Source organism: Pseudopipra pipra, chromosome 1, assembly GCF_036250125.1.
Source record: "Pseudopipra pipra isolate bDixPip1 chromosome 1, bDixPip1.hap1, whole genome shotgun sequence".
Classification (NCBI taxonomy): domain Eukaryota; kingdom Metazoa; phylum Chordata; class Aves; order Passeriformes; family Pipridae; genus Pseudopipra; species Pseudopipra pipra.
The window spans coordinates 65,528,679-65,548,683 of record NC_087549.1 but is presented as its reverse complement, the minus strand read 5'-3'; the positions used below and the strand labels follow the sequence as shown (position 1 = coordinate 65,548,683).

General features: G+C 36.5%; 1 protein-coding gene across 8 annotated transcripts in view; it reads right to left on the bottom strand.

Annotated features, from left to right (window-relative positions):
• Positions 1-2,043: 2,043 nt before the first annotated feature.
• TERT (telomerase reverse transcriptase) overlaps positions 2,044-20,005 on the bottom strand; it is a 31,091-nt gene continuing 13,129 nt past the window's right edge. For 3 of the 8 annotated variants that reach the window (XM_064659491.1, XM_064659519.1, XM_064659538.1), the window contains 11 exons: positions 19,270-19,431; positions 18,787-18,882; positions 16,791-16,876; positions 14,282-14,395; positions 12,462-12,533; positions 10,425-10,610; positions 8,767-8,893; positions 8,421-8,482; positions 6,604-6,728; positions 6,115-6,252; positions 2,044-2,549 (listed from right to left, as the gene is read on the bottom strand). In XM_064659491.1, coding sequence (XP_064515561.1) covers positions 2,446-2,549; positions 6,115-6,252; positions 6,604-6,728; positions 8,421-8,482; positions 8,767-8,893; positions 10,425-10,610; positions 12,462-12,533; positions 14,282-14,395; positions 16,791-16,876; positions 18,787-18,882; positions 19,270-19,431 — 1,272 coding nt within the window. In that variant the 3' untranslated portion in view covers positions 2,044-2,445. The other 5 variants (XM_064659509.1, XM_064659499.1, XM_064659529.1 and 2 more) reach the window with 5 other exon arrangements.

The following is a 20,005-nucleotide window of genomic DNA, read 5'->3' as shown; positions in this document are numbered from 1 at the left end:
ATATTCCTTCTGGAACACAGGCAGTTTCCTAACTTGGAAAACTTGATACCTACCTCAAATTGAGATTCACAGTCCGTAATTCCCTCCTAAAAGGAAGCAGTGTGGAGAAGGATGTGTTTGATGAATGCCTCCAGATACTACAATATCTTCCAGAGGGACTTCTGTCAAATTCCTCCCTTCCAGCCCTGCACACACATGAGGAAAAAATGTTCAGCCCTACCCCTCTTCCTCCCCATATAAACCCTCCAGAAAGCTCACTTACATTGAGTGGCTTACTTCTCTCTACTTACCTTCTCTTAAATGCTGAGACAACCTTAACCTTCACCCCAACCCTCAAACCTTTTGCAATTTTCCCAGCTGTCCAATGATTGCTGAAAATCCACATTACAAATTCAGAACCCTCCTAAGCTAATTCATTTAATATTTCCAGATTCGAGTTATTCAATCCAGCCAAACACTTCCTGTCAGCAGTTGCTGTTTAACGCACCGCCTTACTACCAATTAAGTAGAACATATTTTACCACCATAACATACAGCACTATTTCTTTAAGAACAGTTCTGTGCAGAAGCTTTATGCAATACTTCTACCTTCCCAACAGTATAAACATCTAATTTTAGACCAACAAATGCATGCCCTTGCTATGGTTAATCTATTCCTTACATGTATGCTCACAGTACTGTTTTTCCAATTATCATGAGCCACCGCAGCAAGTTCAAGTTTCTAGCAGAGACTGCCAGCTTTTCTTCAAATATCCAAATTCTCCATTTGCTAAAGCACATACTAGTTTCAGCTTTACTTTCACTTGCCTTCTTGAGTGGAGGATATTTTAAATGAAATAGTCTTCTCTTGTGATTTCTGCATTGTATTTGTATCTGTTTACAAACAGCCTTCAGAAACAGTGGTTACTGTTCAAAACTAACGACTCAGCCAGTAATTACAGGTAAAGACAAACATCAGCTCAGGGAATTGCAGGCATTACACTTTATTCATTTTTATAAAATTGCACCTTCAACTGATACCACATCAGCAGTTTGCACTCTCACAGTATCCACTGTGATTCAGAAAAAATATGTTCTAATCCAAGTCATCAGTGAAGTTTACATTCTCTCCATTCTTCACGTTGGAGCATCTTGCTGTCTCTTCCTGCCCCATGATCCAACCAAATAAAGCTTCCTGCCAGGCCAGGCCTCTCTTATGTGATGTTGTCCATGATAGTGCTCCCTCACACCAGTATCACTGCAGACCATTGTGGGGCACAGGAGTGTTTAAATGTTTGAGCTGCTGGCTGAGAAGCAACTGGGTTGTTCTTCATCTCTAGTAGGAAGAATTATTCTATGCCTTTTTTATTTTTATTTTAACAGTGCCATTTTTTAGAAAGAAAAAAACAAACCTGTATGACTGGCTGTACGTTTTGAACTGAGTTGTGATATTAATGGAGAGATTGCAATATGGCAAATCAGCTTCTAGGACCTGTGTTACCAATCCCAGTATGGTGGTGGTCTGCCAGGGATGACTTCCATGACTTCTTGGGGCAACCTGTTCCAGTGTCTCATCTCTCTCACAGTAAAGAATTTCCTCCTTATATTTAATGTAAACCTACTCTCTTTCAGTTTAAAGCCATCCCCCTTGTCCTATCACTATATGTCCTTGTAAAAAGTTTTTTTTTGTATAGAGGCAAAGATAAACCTAAATAAAAAACAGTAAATGCAAACAGAAGAACAATATATGTGGTATATTTTCTAATCAAGAACTTCTGTTTTGTAGGTATAAATGCACCAGCATTGTTCCATATAACACTGCATTAAAAATATCACCAAGGATTCAAAATATATAAAACGTGCACTAAAAAAATCCAGTCTGGACAGTGAAATTTTGTCATATACTAGCTGTGACCTCCAAAGCATAACATTTCCAGCCTGTGCATCTTGCTAGGTAATGCCATGGAATGCACTTGCCCTGTGAAGGTAACTGTTTTTCATGACATAACCCAGCTGGGCAGAATATTAAAGATTACTATAAAATAAAGGCACTGGAAACAAGTATGTGTTATTGCAATTAACCAGGCACTTTATTATAAAATAGCCTGTAACACAGAGAAGTAAAGAACAGTCCTTCAAAACAACCCACTGAAACATGAAAGTAGATAATTTTGTACAGAACATTATTAATTCCTTCATCAAGAGGATGGGAATCACTGCATGAAACCAAGTAAATTACTTCAAATAGCCTGTGAATTTAAAACAAAAACCCCAACAACAAAAAAAAAACACAAACAAGAAGGTATTAACAAATTGTGTATTCTTCTTAAGTCCTTGTATGGTATCTGAACTTCTGAACAAAGTTGATTTTGGTCCACTCTATCAAACAAACTAGAGAGAAATGTCACCTAAAGGTATAGCATTTATTTTCAAACCTGAAAAAATTATAAAATAAATATCAATCTGTTAGTCCAGGATTGCTTTGAAATCTTGACAAAGAGATGGTTCTGTCACTGTCTTCAGTAGTGCCATAGTATCCTTTGAGATCTTCCTGCATAGTTGCATATTACCTACCAAAATATCAGAAACAATTCATTATAAGTGTAAGTAACTATCAATTGTCGTTTGGGGAAAATGCTAATGAAGTAATGAAATCAAAAATAGCTAAATCCAATTAAGAAGTTGAAACATCTGGAATATGGGGATAAAAAAAGCTGAAATAAAATGTTACCACTCTTCTACCTTTAAATAAGGCTAATAAATAAAAAGGTTGAAAATTGTACAAGAAAATATTAACAAAGAAAACCAAGGAGCAAATTCCACCTACTTTCATTTCTTGTAACACTACTTTGTTTGGATTTGAGATCTTCATTAATTATTTTTGAAAAGTATAAGACCATTTATTCAATAACTTTATCCACCAAAAAAGGCCTTCTGTCAAACCACAGTTACTTTGAAAGACCCTGTTTTAAACAATGCTAAGGACAAGGGACAGGTCCTTATCTGTCGCAGGAAAGTATTCCCAAACTGTTTCTTTTCCCCTCTACTTTCAGATATGTCATCGCCTATGCCTGGAACTGACATATGCAAAAAAGATTAAAAAAATAAAATCATGTGGAAAATGCACCTTTTGCTATAAGACTGGAAACAGTAATTCTCCCCGCTGTGTTTCCATGCAGGAGAAGAGAGGCTAACTGGAAAGCCACCCTTATGGTGGAAAATACTGAAGACTAAATGAGATTATCAGGAATTAATTTTTTTATAGGAGAACATAACAGTTTGAAACACAGAAGGTCAGTGAATGTCCCATCAACAGAATTACAGGCAGTAAAAAGGACTTTTGAAAGATTAGGAGAAACACGTAAAATCCTAGCAACAGTTTAAGTCCGTCACCTAAACAGAGTCAGCAAAATTGTCAATGGTGCAGAAAGGCAGGAGTGCTCAGTAAACATTTGTCCTTTACTTGGAAAGGAGATAAATGATGTATTTATATCTTATCATGATAAAGAAAGACTCTTGCTCCTTTCCCTGCTGGTAATAATAGGAGAGATGTTAAACAGTAACTATGTTTTAAATACTTAACTCTGAAGAATGATGACAACTCGTACTGACAAGCCCCTGAAGCTGATATTTAAAAGGTCTGGGAATTGGGGGAAGAACCTCCTCCCCAAAACTTATGAGCTTGGTATTAATTTCCTGTGGAGAGTAATGGAAAGGCATGTGCAGGGACACAAAAACCCCCATGTTTATAAAAATTACTACCAACAGTATGATCTTACAGGGGTAATAAGTTTTATACGGCCAATACAAACTCAAAAATGACAACAAAAAAATGTAGCTGTTAAGTCAACACAGGGGCTATTACCAGCCTTGGTTATCCTGTGCTACAGATTATTCTACCGTACAGAGATACTGAGCTAACTTTACAGGACCACACCTGAGTCAGTGACTTCCCTGTCACGACTATTCCAACATCTACACGTGCTACCTGATTTCCAGAAGTAAGACAAAAATTTTTGTCTTATTTTCACAGTAGAAATGAGTCAATGCCTGCTAATTGTTTAGGTAGCTATGAAGCAAAGATCTCTAAACCCTTGACCTTTCAGCAGTTTACCTGAAGTCTCAGACATTTACAAAAGAAAATGGGCCCTGCAGATAAAAAGACTGCGTTGTCTTGACACTGTGGATGTGATGAACAGATTCTGCCTTAGATAAGGTAAGATTTATGAAAGAATAGCTGGAAATTACTCTTTTCAAGAAAACATCACCACTAACTTTCTACTGACCTTTGGACTTTTCCTGCTCCACCTCCACAATACTCAGCAAGTAGAGTGTTAATAGGCTTTCCAGGAATTTAGGAAGAAGGATGATTCCATTTCTCAAGGGCAATTCTCACTGCCAGAGAAGCCAACTGATAGATGGTCAGCCTTCCCTCTTTCCCTTCTTGGGTTAGAAACTGTGCACACAGGCTTGGACTACATGCAAGTTTCAGGCCAGTACTGCAGTTAGGCAAGCAGCTGTATGGGTACAGCAGAAGGAGCCTAGTGACAACCACTATTCACACTAGGGAAACTGCACCTTACTTCCCAGCCCATTTTCCCTGCCACTTGTGGTGGAGGGGTTCTGTGGAGGGCAGAAACCATTTTTATGGCAGATGCATGCAGCCATGGAAGACAAGATTCTGCTGAGCAATAACGCTGCCTGGGGCTGTGCCCTCACCCTGAAGTACTGTCAGATTCAATTGTAAAGCATGCACAGAGAAGGATGAGGGAGCTTTGGCTTGGATTGTGGTCTGCCAGTCAAAGATCCCAAGAGCAAAACATTCATCATTAAAGACGAAAACTCAAATGTGCCCTATATGGATCTTGGAGAAGTGAGGCAGCTCCCATAGAAGCCATTGTCCTACAGGGTATGACTACTGCATTCCCTGCTTAGTTTTTCAGTTCCTGCCCTCTCCAAGTGAAGCAAGCAGCCAACCCCGGTACTTCTCCGCAGCAGTGAGCAGACATGGGGCCTCTGGTTTTGGTGTCAGTGAGTAACTCAGAGAAGGAGCTTCTTTGGGAGAGGCTGCTGGAGTTCTGCTCCATACAGAAAGTCCATAGCTGTCAAGAACATGGCTGGTAGAATCTCAATCAACAGTCTGTTTCCTGTCAAAGTTTAAGTGACATCTTGATACATTCACACTGCACCACCAAAAATCAGACTGTGCACTCAGGTATTGCTGCAAGCCTTTGATCTGGGAAGAAAATGCTTCCTTTCAAAAGGAGAACTGCTCTCTTTTGGGGGCACTGGTCCTCAGTACAGGTATCAAAGTAAGCTTATGATACATTTCAAATCAAATAGATGTTATTCTGGAATGAGACTGAAGAATTTCTCAGTATTGTATAATACAACTGCCCAAGCAATGACTCATTCAGAGTGCAAACTACAGAGTCAGCATTGAGAGTCTGGCCTTCAGCGCAGCTAAATTCATCAACAGTACTGAACAGCTTCAGGAAAACCTCCTGCTGTTCACTTTTAGCATCTTAGAACTGAAAAATCTATTATTTCTATGGCTGGCCAACAGACAGACCACACAACTGCTTAAGGAGAGAGCTCCCCAGAAGCCAGGGACACAGGCAGCTTCTTTACCAAGTAGAAGTGTCAGAGGTATGCCAACACCACAACTCTGTAAGAATACAGCACATGAAGTGCAGCCAGTCCTTCTGTTTCTAAGTGACCCCAGTGACACTTTTTGGTAAGAGTTTAAATTGTCAGAGGAGCTTATTTAGTCGCCAGTTAATCTACATTTTTAAAAATCGGAGCCTGAGCATTTGTATTTCATTTAGTTAAACCTGCTGAGAATGCTTATATGATTACCCCAATCTTATTAAGCCTTCTGAACTGTACAAACTTATTAAGTGCCAAGCATCAAGAATTGTCCTGTAAGGACAAGGCTCTAGAACATGCAGTGCTGAAAAACATACCATTTTGATTTGCCTACTTATCCTTAGTAAATTTGATTAAAATCAGAAAGCATATTAATGTACATTTTATAACAACATTTTATGATGAGAAAATTTGAAAAATCCATTACTTGCCAATATTTATTAAAAATAACCTTAGATAAAACTGTAAAAATAGTTGAATACTTACAGATTTTTAAGGGGTTTAGCAGGCATTTGTAAATAACTCTGTGATTTGACAGTTTGACAATGAAGGCATGGTAGCAGAGCCATTCTGCTGCCTCAGAAGGGAACATGTCAGATGCACCTTTGTTACCTAAAGCAATCCCTAGAGACAGAACAGGAAAATAATGTCACTGAAAACGATGAGCATCAGGAAGAATGTTTGATCTCTCCTCTTTTTCTGTAAAACTACTTCAAGACTTTTTACTAAAGACCTATTTAGTCAATGATACTGCTCTTAGGCCAGCAGAAAACTAAAAACTAAAGCCTGAATCTCAATCTTCAGAAAACTGAGTTTAAGAAGAAAAATGGACTGTGATTCTTATCATACACTCATTATTTTTCATTCCTGATCTTTATCTAGAAATTACATTATCAGACTGCACATTCAAGATGCTTCATTTGTCTAAAAAAACCCCCCAAAACCAACTACTTCATTGTCATTAACAACCTATACCTGCATTTTTTGCTTTCAGGATACCATAGCAGCATGACGCAGTCTCAGAGATGATCCTTAGGAAGAAATAAGGATTTTTTCTAACTTGCTGGTTGAATGGAAGTTGGAGAACACAGGCATGGAACCTGTTCACAAAAACCAGCCTATTTAATCAAAAGTCATTTGCGATTTCAAGTGCAACTATGATTACATACCTTAGGCACTATACAACATTTAAAAGCACCCAACAGTCTTTAGCTATATCAACACTGTTACCATATGACACCTCTCCCAGATATACACATTTCTGGAGTGTCGGACACACAGGATTTTTGTTTCTAGGTTTTATGCTGAATGAAGATCTTGAAGCCATCTGCCTTGGTAATAGAATTCTCTTCTGAGGACAACAGCTGTCTTATGTGCAGGGAAAAATAAACTACACATCGTCATCAATTCCATATCACAGACCATGCCACCAGACAACACCCACATGAAAGAGTTTGAGAGGAAATAAAAGCAAAGGAAAATTCCACAACAAATTCTGTTCAGGTATACAGGAAAACAGAGTTCCAAATGATGTGGTGTTCCAGAGACCAGGATACTCTCTATTTTGTGTATTTGGAAGCCAATTCTACAGAAATTATTTGTATCATATGCCTCTTTATACCTGTTCGAAAATACTTTAAAACTGCTGACTTTTTTTCCCCCTTTTTTTTCCTTCAGACTCCGGCATTATAATCCTGCTTATGTGAATATAGCCAATTACAATGCTGACTTTTAATTATTCAACAATGTATATACTTGTTCATTAAATTAGTGTATTGCAATCATTTTAAAAAATTCTGACATTTTCAAATATTTAAAGCTGCATTGAGGTCTCCGGCTGAAGTAACCTGACATGCAGCTGTAGACAGTTTTTAAAATAAGATATAAAGACCATTGTTAGAATGTTACCCTAAAAGCATACAGAAGTAACTAAGTAATCATATCCAACATCAGAGAAAAAACATAAGTCACTCAACACAAAAGTTTGACACATCGTGCTGTACTAGACAAAACCAATTACACTTCTTGGACAAAGAATACAGTTTGAATATAGATCAAGATGATTTTAAGAACAAAACCAAAATGTCACTTCCTAACAAGTACTAGCCTAGCAAAAGATCTGTTAAAACAATAAAAAAAATTACTTTCTGCTGCCAATCATTCAAAGTTTTCAATGCACAGAGTTTAGTATTTTCTCCCAACCTGCTTATCAGTTTTAATTTCTCTCCATTATCTTTGTTTAAAACATTCATTTCCTCTGCTGATCAAGACCAGCCCACAGAGACCAAGATACTACCAGCTAAGGAGCAATTAAGACATTATCAGCAGGTAAGAAACTGCAGTTAACTTGGTAGAATGAAACCTCACTTTACCTAGTTATACTGGCCAAAGTTCTATATGAATTTAATAGATACGAAGTTCTAAATATAAACTGATTAATATTTAACTGGTCTAAATATAAAATGGTTAATAACGCTTCCTGTCATACTCCTGAAGCAAAACAAACTGGTTTTCTTTAAGTCAGTTGTCAATACCAAGAGATATTGAAAATCTACTTAGTGAAACATCACTTAAACACACACATCAATATAATCCTGTATCCTAAATCTCTTACTTAAGAAGTGTTGAAACAAGAATAACTTGACTTGCTACAGATATTTACTAATGCACACATTACACATATATATACACTGCACATTTATATGACACACTTTTTTCTAATCCATAGCTCCTCCATGTGTTAAGAAAGAGTAATGAAATATTGACAGTTACTACAGAAGACCGTGACTTACCTGTAAGCCTGAAGTAAAAATATCTTGTAAATGTTAATGAGAACTGTTCTAAGGCTGTTGATCTAGAACAGAACAGAAACAGAGCCTTAAGAATATTTTAGTGTCATAATAGGACTTGTTGAAGATGTAGATAAAAAACATTTTATGCTAAACTTCAAAAATTTCTTTTATGCAACTACGTTAGCAGGCTCAGTTCTGGAAGACCCTACAATATAGTTGATGTCAACAGTCCCAAATTATATGGATTACCTCTTAAAATAAACTCTTTATGTTACAACTCAAAGCAGTTTTAATGCTCTTCATCCATAATCACAATATTTCCAAACATCCATTTTCATATTCTCACCTGTAAATCAAGAAATAAACCATGACATTTCAGTTTGAGGACTGCAATCAGTTTGTATTTCATGTTTTTCCCAGCTGTTCTACTTGAATTGAAGGAAAGACTTGATCTGATAGAAGTACAGGAGTAACTAGAAAAAAAAAAAGAAAAAGAAGTAGTTAAACTCCATGGGCTAATAGACTATATTAAATTCTGTAAAGTAAGCCTCATTTAACTTCCCACGTTACAGAGATTCCTGCTAATCAACGAGCCAGTAGCTAAAAGATGGCCATAACTAAATTCAGTGTTGAAAAAGACTAGACACTGTGGCTTTAAGGGTATTACCTGAGGAACAGCTTCAATACCTCAGGGCAGAATAACTCACCCTGCTAAAAAAAGCCAAACCAATAACCTTAAACACAAACGAAATGTATTTCTAAAACACATAGTCTAGCCAGAGCATTATTAATTACTCCAGTGACAATAAGGTTATAATCTAGGATCCATGCAATGCAGGATCTTAGGCTTGAAGCCATCTTAGTTGCTGGAACAATACCAGTGTTCCAGTTACTTAAGTCAAGCTTATCAAAAGCAAGGTAGTCCTTGAAACAAACACCATGGTGGACTTGGCAGTCCTGGGTTAATGGTTGGATTTGATGATCTTAAAGGTCTTTTCCAACATAAACAATTCTATGATTTTATGATTCTGATTAGTGTCTCCCAGACCAGTAGCGCCGATGCCATTTATCAACATAAACTGTTTCTTTCAGAAACACAGCTAATGAATAAACCTCTTTGGTTGCTGGTTTTAGTCCTTTGCTATGGAAAATCAGCTCATACAAATTCCTTTCCTACACTGACCAAGCTTTTCTGTTTAGGAAGACTACTGAAGAACTTTACCATTCAGTTGGTGGAAAACATCCTCCTAGTTTCCCACTTAAATGCATGAAGCGCTGTTTATACTAAAAACGGTCAATAAGGCAGCAATATTATGCTTGAGTTTAAACAGTTCTTTCTTTTCAATCTTTAGCAAACATCTAATGCCACCTCTAGCAGTCCATGTAAAGGGTCTACAGAGCTTTTTAGTAGGATACATTGTCCTGTCTTGAGTTCTATGCCACTTCAAGCTGTTTTATGTAGATAGTCAAGAAGTTAACTCTCCCCTACACTACCATCTGAAGGGAACACCTCTGATGTTGAAAGGATTACTAGTCCCTCCAGTCTATACCAAATTAGTCCCAATCTGTAGCAATCGCAATCCCAGCTGAAGCATAATACTTCCTGCTTCTTTTAGGAAGGTACAAAAAATAATAATTTCAAAACTATAAATATAGTTATATGACATCAAGTGCAACACAGTGCATAGTGGTGACAGAAGCTGAACTGAGGTGACTGAATAAAGTTTTTCAGAACCATGAGGCCATCATGTGGTATATGCCTTCTGATCACTAGTGAGTTAGCCACATTTGATGGTTAATGATATGCACATTCCACCAGGGTGGAACGAAGAAAATAGCAAGCTGCACAACAGAATAAAGTGTTTAGATTACTGTATAAGAATCAGAATTGTAAAATATATTTTGCAGTTAATTCAATTACACCATTCACAAGACACCCTTGTGCCTCTCACACTATGTACAACACAGTGCAAAGCTGACACTGGAGTTTACAACTCTATTTACCTGGAGTAATCGCAGTAAACCTCAAGTGTCTGTATATCTAATAATAAACCACACCACGGGATCAAACGACAGTCTGGCAGCTGTTTAAATTTGGGACATCCTGGGATATCATCAACAGGAAAATTCACGACTGTCTTATTTGGGTTTATTAAAAAGCCATACTCGGGAATACCTGCTGCTAGAGTCCTAAAACAGACATAAACAGTTAGCCTAACTCTCCCCACAAAAGCAAACAAGATCTAGCAGAAAAGGTCAGAAATCAAAGAATAAAGGGAACCTTTACTCTAGGTTAACTCTAGGTTAAGGAACACAGCTAGAAATAAACAAAAGCGAAGATATTAGAGGTAAATACATATATGAAATAAACTTTAGGATAATAGAGAAGAAATTTCACAGATTAATGCAAATTAAGCACTTCAGCCATGAAACATTTGAGACAAGCTGCATAAACCACACTCACAGAAACCACTGAGATCATAATCACTGGAAAAAGACAGATAAGAGTTATTGCTTTTGAAAGTTAACAAAACAAAAGAGAACCCATATAACAGTAACCTCATTTATTTGATGACAGGTTTTGAACTTAGTGGAGAAAGTTTCCCCTAAGGATGTTTTCATTGGCAGAATGCCTGCTGATTATCTACTCCTACTGGATTAGTGGTGTCATGGACAAGCAGTAATTTGTCTTACTTGGCAATGTACTTATGTACAGGCTTCGTCCTTTTAAAGAGTGAGAGGAAGAGGTAGGCTCTTCTTCTTGGGGTGCCATAGTTGTAATGCTGTCTCCTCATAATTAATTTATTGAGTCCCCATGTTGCAATACTACACTAGACAAAACTGTTACTACTCCATTTGTGGCATAGAGTTCATAGGATCTGTAAGCAGTTCTGGAAAACTCACAGAAGAGGCTGCTTCTCTACAGAAAATAACACGGTGCAGAAGTTGATATAGAACAAAGATGCAGGTAACTTCAAAGGGGAAGTAGGACAACATCTGCAATGCTACTGCAAATGACATTGTGCTGAAAACATACTATAAAGATTATTAGTTTGAAGCACCCCCTGCCTCTTAGTTCAGTTTATCATTTCCAGAACTGCAAACCCACAGATCCCTAGAAATTCCTTTCTGTTCTGATAAGGAGATGAGGATAAATGAAGTCTTAAAAGTACATTGTCCACTATTTCATATAATTTATACTTCAATCTGTACTTAACTGATTCCTCCATCACATTTCAGGTTCACAAGAGAGCTGCATCTTTCTCGCTATTGAAAAGCATGATGCAACTGACTGCTTTGCAGATCCTAAGCTTCAAGACCTGTCCTTTGGATCCATTACATTGGCTTTGGCATCAGCAGAACTCTCCTTGGACTGACTGTACATTCCTACCTACGGTAGGCAGGAACCTCTTTTGGGTTTTAAAAAGAAATTTTAAAGAAATTTAAAAGAATTTTAAAAGAAAAGGTAGTTCTGAAGCACTCTACAGAATTACTGGTTTAAAACTTCTGTGTGAACTGCATGCTGCCATGCTATTGGTATCTTCAGATACTCATCATGGAATGTTAATGACCAGAAAATTCTTAGCAATATTGGATCAGACAAAAGTTGCACTCTTTCCCAGGGAACAGAAAGTAGCAGTACATCTGCTCAATAAAAATATTTTAGGAATATAAATACAATATCTTCAAAATTTGAGGGAAATTGGTCTTCAAAGACACGTGTCAGCTGCTTTGGTTACTAGTGCACTACTAATTTTTGCTGGAAGCTCCATCAATGTCAGTAGGTAGGTCCCTAATTTAAACTTCAGCAGGAATCCCCTACCATCTGAGCTGCAACAGATTGTAAGCTGGCTATCAAGAATGCAGCTATTAGGATTCTTCCCCAAGCACAAGCTTACTCTAAGTAAGGACTCCAAAACAGCCCTTGACTGTTAACTCATAAAACAAATACACCTATATGCATAAGCATGTATAAAGACTAAAAAGAATTATGTAAAAGGTGTTAATGCTTATTACTTTAAAGACTGTCTAATAGCATACCTTAGAAAAGTTCTTGCCTGCAATAAATGGGGTGTAACCAGCAAAAAGTCATCAATGAGACGTATTAGGACTCTGTAATCAAGAAGAAACTGATATCAGATTTTTTAATATGTAATCCTTTCAAATTTTTGTCATACTCTTTAGAGCAATAATGTGCCCATTTTAATTCACAAGATAGTAGAGGCTAATATGATCTCCAAATCCAGACTCATGAAGAAATTCTCAGTTCTGTTTCTTTCCTAAATATAAATTTAAAAAAAAAAAAAAGAAAATAAAGGGACTGGCTACATGAAACATGAAGGAATTTACAGCACACAAGCCATTCCACAATAGCTCCCTGGATGCAGAGTTGCACACTTTTCCAAGGCAGAATTTGCATTATCTTAATCTATAAGACAAGAAAAAGAGGTGAAAGACCAGGTATATGGTATTTTCAAGAAGAAACCAGATTCTTGATGGGCTCTAATTCTTTATCTTTGTTTACCATATAATAACTTGATGTAAAACATACTGCCATCTACCACTATAAAGGCTGGAATTTTTTTTTCCAACAGAATTAAGACCCCAAGCATGCCCATATTTTTCTGATAAATCCTGCCTAGCAGATCACAGAAGCTCTGGAGATGATCTTGTAAAGTCTCCTCTTCAAAGCAAGAGTATTGTCACCACTATGATCAGATCAGCCTTGCCTTTGCCTACCCAAGTCAATAGCCACATTATTCTTTTGACTTAAAGGATAAAGGAAATTATCAAAATGATTAAACAGGCACCTAAGCAGCATTCTAAAATCTGTTTTTTATAAAACCAGCTGCTACATTAAGGAGTGCATTCCTCTAAATCAGTTTCATAATTTCAGTTTCATAAACAATATCCTTTGAAAGCAATAGACAACTGTTCAGACTCATCACAGAATCCCAGGGCCTGTAAGAACTCTACTAGTTTTGTAGGGATATGTTTAAAATTCTGAGATTTTCCACTGCCCAGTGAGCCTCCCAGGAAGAAATACCAGACAGATGCACTTATCTGGAGTATTCCTACACAATTCTCAGTTTCTTTTTTCTTTCTTAGGATAGAATTCGCAGCAATGAAGGGAGATGTCTGAACACAGACAGGTTTCAGGGTCTAGTTCATGCCTAAATACCCTGATCTGGGATTCAGTTTTACCTCCAGTTCACATGGAGGGAAAAGGGACCCCAATATTTTTAGAGATAATAAAGAGGTAAAGTTTTTATATCAAGCTCCTAAGAAGCAAGCACATGCAGGGCACAAAGACTGAGAAGATTTACCAAGAATCACACAGGCCTTCAAACAAGAAGCAACACCCCTCATAAAAAGTCTGCAATAGAGCTGTGTCCTATGTTAAGATTTACACACAGTGGATTGGAAAGCCAGCAGGCAGAACTCTGGAGTACCAGAAAGCCTGTAACAAACATTGCATCTTGTTTGAGGTCAAAAGACTACAGACGATGTGGGAATGAGCGTGGCAGAACCATAAACTTCTCAGATGTACAAAAGCAGCTTGTCGGACTCTCTACAGCATCCCTAATATGGTTCTCTTTGTAGGAATAATACTCCTACCAAAGATACAGTAAAGCTTCTTTTCAGCACTTTTCCTCCTAATCTTATGACAAAAAGGGAAATTGCCACACAAAATAACCACAGTTTCACTGAAGCTGCAGAGATGTTTGTGGGCACCACACTCCTAACGAAGAGTTGGAAATTCTTGAAATTGAAAATTAAACTTCGGAGAAAATTACTAATGCATATACTACATATTCATATGTATACATATAACAGAGCACAGAACAAAGCATCCCTACCCATCCTGCTGCACTCCAGAGAGCAATTTGTTTTCCATGTCTCCATAGCATAAGCTGCAAAGTAAGGTTGACAAAATGGAGCCCTGTGGAATTCCACAGCACTGGAAGTAGTACCTAGTAAAGAATAAAAGAAAACAAAAAATCAAGCCATGCAACAAGATCACTTGTTGCCATTACTAGCCATTAAATATTTTTTATTTCAAGTATAACATAAGTTTCAATAAGAAATACACTACGTTTGCCAGTTAGCCTCACTTATATTTGTTTGTTCTTTCATCTAAGAATCTACATATGGATCTAGAAGCTTAAAGAGCAAAAAAACCCCAACTAATACACATATTCCTTTCATATTAACAAACTCTAGGAGACAACTGTCATTAAATGAAAGAAATCTTATAGCTGATCTCAAATCACAATGCCTCCTTCAGCTGCAGAGACAGCCTTCCTTTGAGCTTTTTAATTCTTTATGTTACATCTCACACAGCTTCAAAAGAAGTGTTCTTGTACAAAAAACAAAGTGCTCTGGGTAGATCTTTCAAACTATAATGTATTTATTTTTAATTTTTGCTGAGGTATTTATCTTTTTTTATACTTGCACAGCATGACCGGGCCAAGGAAAATATTTTCATGTGGTTTTTGGTTTTGGTTTGTTTCTTTTGGTGCTTTTTTCCCCCCACAAAAAAATATTTTAATTTTAGAGAAATTTCTGATGTCTTAGCCCAATAGAGCACGACCTGGTTTTATACATTCCAGCTACACTCTAAATCACATTTATTTCCTCATTTAGCTCCTCAGGAATGAAGTTATATTACTTCTAGTTAGGAAAAATCACTACATCCTGTGAAATGCTAACCTTTATTATTTGTAATTATAGTCAACCTCCCCGCTGCCCTGCTTGAAAAGTTCACTGAAGTTGTCAGTTGTCATTTTGCAAAGAAGTAAATCTTGATTTGTTTCTCATGGCTTCAAGGAGTTCACACAGACATAGCAGAGGGAGGTTAATTAATACTTCTACTTTGTTGCTTGTGTACACCCCATAAGACCACACAGAGTAATAGTAATGTATCAAATCTAGATATGATACTAAAGACAAAGTCCTCCAAGAACTTGTGCCTTTTTCTGTGCTGGCAGCAACAGAAGGGTTATGCCTCACAAAACACACAGGAATTATTTTCACAACACTTCTTTGAAATAGGGAGATGTTATAATGTCCATTTCAACATTACTACATGAATGGTTTGGTGAAGTTGAACAAAATGAAATTATGCAACTGGATATCAGAGCCACATACTACTTCTGAGCACTGATCTTACCTATGTTTTGAGTCATCTGCAAATTTTCCTAGCAGGAATTTTACTTTTTTACAGACATTTGATGAATGTATCAAATGGTATTCAAAGATTCCTCCTAGGTACCCAGCTCAACAATCAGTATTTTTCCCAAAACAACAAGTGAACGTTGACTGTGATAGCTTTTTGAGAACCATCAGTTAAAGAGTCTATTCATTCACTAAACTTATCTGCAGTTTTGTTTTTTTTTCTGAACAAATGAGAATAAGCTACTTAAAAGGTGCAAATTCGTTCCAGTATTTCTTGTTACAGCTTGACTGAACTCAAGTAAGTGCGAAGCTGGCTTTGTCAGACTGTGCTTTCTGTAAAACCAGTCAACTTTCATGAAACACACTGATGTTGGTTAGTCATTCTTAAAGTCATGCCACATTGGCATTCTTGTGATCCTCCCAAAGTGAGTGTAAGCATCAATGCCAGAAAAACCTATAAATGCTCTTCTGTATGCCTGCTTGAAAGCTTTTCTCCCTCTCCCTCAGTCCTTTGAGATTAAGTATTCTAAAGTAAAGGTATTTTTTCAAGGGCAAGAAGGTATTCATTCTAATACACCTCACTCTGAATTTACAAATAAAGATCATGGAAGTACTTGCTTTCTAGACATGGTACACATTTGCCACCAACAGGTAAAACATTAGCAATGCAAGAAGAAATCTGCATTACTACCCTCTATAACATCTGATTCTTAATTCTGGAGTTGCCAAATTTTAATTCTTATTGCTATTGCCATTGATTTTTACTGTAACTTGCCAAATAGGAAAATCATGCAGAAAAGGTTTAACTTGACACTACAGGGAAATGACTAAACAAGGCTTTTGCTTGGATGGCACCTTGCTTTTTTTCACCACTGTGGATCCCAACATTTTTAAGTATTTTCCCTTTGAATTACACTTAAAGTCTTAGATCAAGAAGGTTACATATCTATGAAATAATGCATTCTGTGTATAGGTAACATCATCCAGGTGGGAAAGAGAAATTTTATTCCAAACTTGATAAATTTGATTCCAAACTCTTCACACTTTTCTGGAGCTTAATTTCAAATGAACATGAAATAAAAATCTTTTAAAAATAGCTATCAAAAGTCTCCTGAGCCAATTAAAAGTATCCTTAACAGAAAACAAACAAACCAAGCATGCTATACAAAGAAAAACTAACTTCTTTTTTACCTGTTCCCAATCTCCAGGACGTTGTTACGCATCATTTGAAGAAAAAAATGAAACAGGCTGGTACTTGACTCATTAAAAGTTAAGCTCTAGAAATGGGACAAAACAAAACAAGATTTGAAACTAAAAATACAGTATAAACTTTGAAGATGCACAGAAATCTTAAAAAAGGTAGACTATAGCAGTTTGAACCTCTAAGTAAATGAAAAAAACAAACCCTAAACCCAAGATCTGGATATATATACTAAAAAGCTGCTCACATCCACCAAGTTAATTTTTTTTTTGGGGTGTTCTTTTTTTTGTTTTGCATTAGGAGAAACTGAATATAACATCTAAACCCACTTTTTAAAGTGCTGGCATATTATATTGGATTATTACAATCTATGAGACCTCGCTCTTTTGGTCAGTTTCTGTCCTGTAGGACAATTTCTGTCACTGTTGTGACTAAGTTAGGATTCTGTTAAGATTTCCCAAGTCTAGATACACTCATTACCAGATCTGCAAAACACCTACTTTGCCAGATATTACCAATGATTCCATGCATGACTGTCCGTCTAATATTTATGAAGCTTTTTGTGTTAAAAACTGTAATAAAAAATCCATTTAGAAGAGTTTGAATACCTTTAACAATGACTTCATGCAAACTAAAGCAGAATTAATTCCTACTTTCATAGATTAGACAGCAGACAAATGCACCCAACTTCTGACAGAGCCGTACAGAACACCTGGCCTGACATGATACTTTTCTCAGAATACTTTGTTCTTTTAAAATAATGACACACAAATTGTTTTCAAATGTAAAATACTTTGAAATAGAATGCTGCTGTTCACACAATATCTAGCATAGTTATCTAAATCAAATGTACACTGGAAAAAAGAACAAAACAAAATGTACTTATACATCAGAGATCCAGCTAGTTTTCATTTTCATCCATGTACTCATTAGGTTTTCTGCTTTTTGTAGGATCCTGGAACTGTACACCAGCCACACTGTATATTCTACACCTACGTCCACAGATGCACAAGATCATTTTACTCGTATGTCAGAAATTACCTTATGTCAACCTTGTCATTTTCCACTGGCAGGTTTAGAAAAGAAAAATTTAAAGGGGAATTATTAGCCTCTTAGGAAATACCTGTTTGGTCATCTGATGCTCAGGTAATCTTGTATGATGTTATTACTATAGGACACTGGGATTCCAAGCAATAAAACGCATTAAGAAACTGAGCATATCACCTACATCTATGCCTTTCTCTGTCATGCTCCTTGCACAGAAGGAAGTCTTGGGAACAAACACTGGCATCCCAAAAATTAAAACAGAAGGATGCTTGCTTCTTACAACAAAGTCTCAGTTGGAGTAAATATAAAATAGAGGTAATTTTTAACCATACTTTATTTCATTGAAAGTGAGGAATCTCTTTAAATAAAAACTGTAAGAGTTTCTTATTTTGTGTTGCATAAATGCTCTAAAGAAGAATTCATTCTTATCAACCTTGGCAGGTAATCTTTAAAATAAGCTCTCTGATAAGGCATAAAATACGCTCTTAAAAAAAAGTTATCTTTCTATTCTGTGAAGTTTGCTATTCAAGCTACTTGGCTTATAAAATATTTTTCTCACTCTCATGTTTTGAAGCAAGTGTTGAAGTCTTTCTTCATTAGATAGTTAATTTCTCACTTGAAAACTCTTACAAGAAACAATGAAGTTAGGAAAAAGAAAACACTGGTTAAAATGAAAGTTTGAGACAACAGTGAGAAAATCTGGGAAAAGTCTAGAAGGACATTTTGTCAGATTTATTGCCTGGTGCACTCCTCCCACTGAACACTGAGAGCCTGTTTATAACCATCACAGAAGAGATGACAAAAGTCTTTCTGCAGAAGGTGCTGGGTAACTAGAAGTGGTGCCACTACATAATATGTACATTCAATCAAAAATCCCAATCTTCTCTAATTCTTCTGTAGCTTTCTTTTCCAGTTGAAAAGAAGCCCCACAATACTTACCTGCTCAACTACTATTGCATTTTGCAATGAGGTACTCTTCTGAAGGTGGCACACAAAATGCTTCATGTCTGGCAAAAAATCCTTGAAAGTAGAAACCTGCATATTTGTATAAATTGTGAAGAAATAAACAACAAAAGCAATAGAAAATTCAATCATAGACTTTTTTATTCAGTGAAGGTCAAAGGGCCAGTTATTTTAAAACAACGATTCTGCTACTGTTAAAATGAAATGTCTCCCTCACAAACTCCTATTTCCACAACACATTTATCTTTATTCTTACTATGAGAATAAGTGAGTAAAAACTTTAAAAAGTACAGAGAAAAAAGAAGCTTTTCTACCTCTGGAAAATATCAAACACTATTAAAAAAAGGGTTTATGAAGTATTCAAATTGCAACTGTAAAAAGCTAAAACCAGCTATAGATAAAATCTTTCCTTGGACCAAAATATATTTACAGCAAACAGAAGAAATCAGCAAGTCATACATGTCTCCTATAGAACCTCCTGGCTTTTCCACTTGTGGTAATCATAATCACAGCATAGCGCCGTATGCAGTAGACAGTTCTTTTCTCAGGCTTTAAGATCCGCGAAATCACTTCCACAAGTTTATCATGAGGAATGGTATCATAAGCCCTGGACACATCAGCCTGAAATACAAGAAATATCTTCCATTATGTATTCATCAGTATGGCTGCAAATATTGTGGTAGCATAAAAAAAAGTATATAAGCAAGGCCAAAATATAAATCATATAGGAGTGAAATTACTGCATTATTCAGTCCAAATCTGTGACAAAACAAAAACTCATTGCTTATCTGAAAAATTCTTCCCCACTCATCAATGAGCATTCCCTTATAAGGGATATCCAAACTATCAGTTTTAGCACAATTCAGAAGATGACACCATATGCAACTTAACTGAACCGTCAATCATTTAAATTAATTTCTCATATTTTTATATGTTTAAATATTTGAAGAAACTTTCCTTGCTATATGATCATGGAGGTGACATCTTAGGCTTTTGGAAAGCTGCAAACCTACATATTTTACCTTTCCTAAACCTCATATCGCAATCCTACCTCTGCTTGCATTTGTCAAAGTCAACACCGAAACTCTTCTAAAGAAGCAACAATCTTAGTAACCTGCATATTATGTCAATGACATGATCCTTTGGCTTGAAAGATGAGACAATCACTGAAAGGAGAGTACGCCAACTAACATAT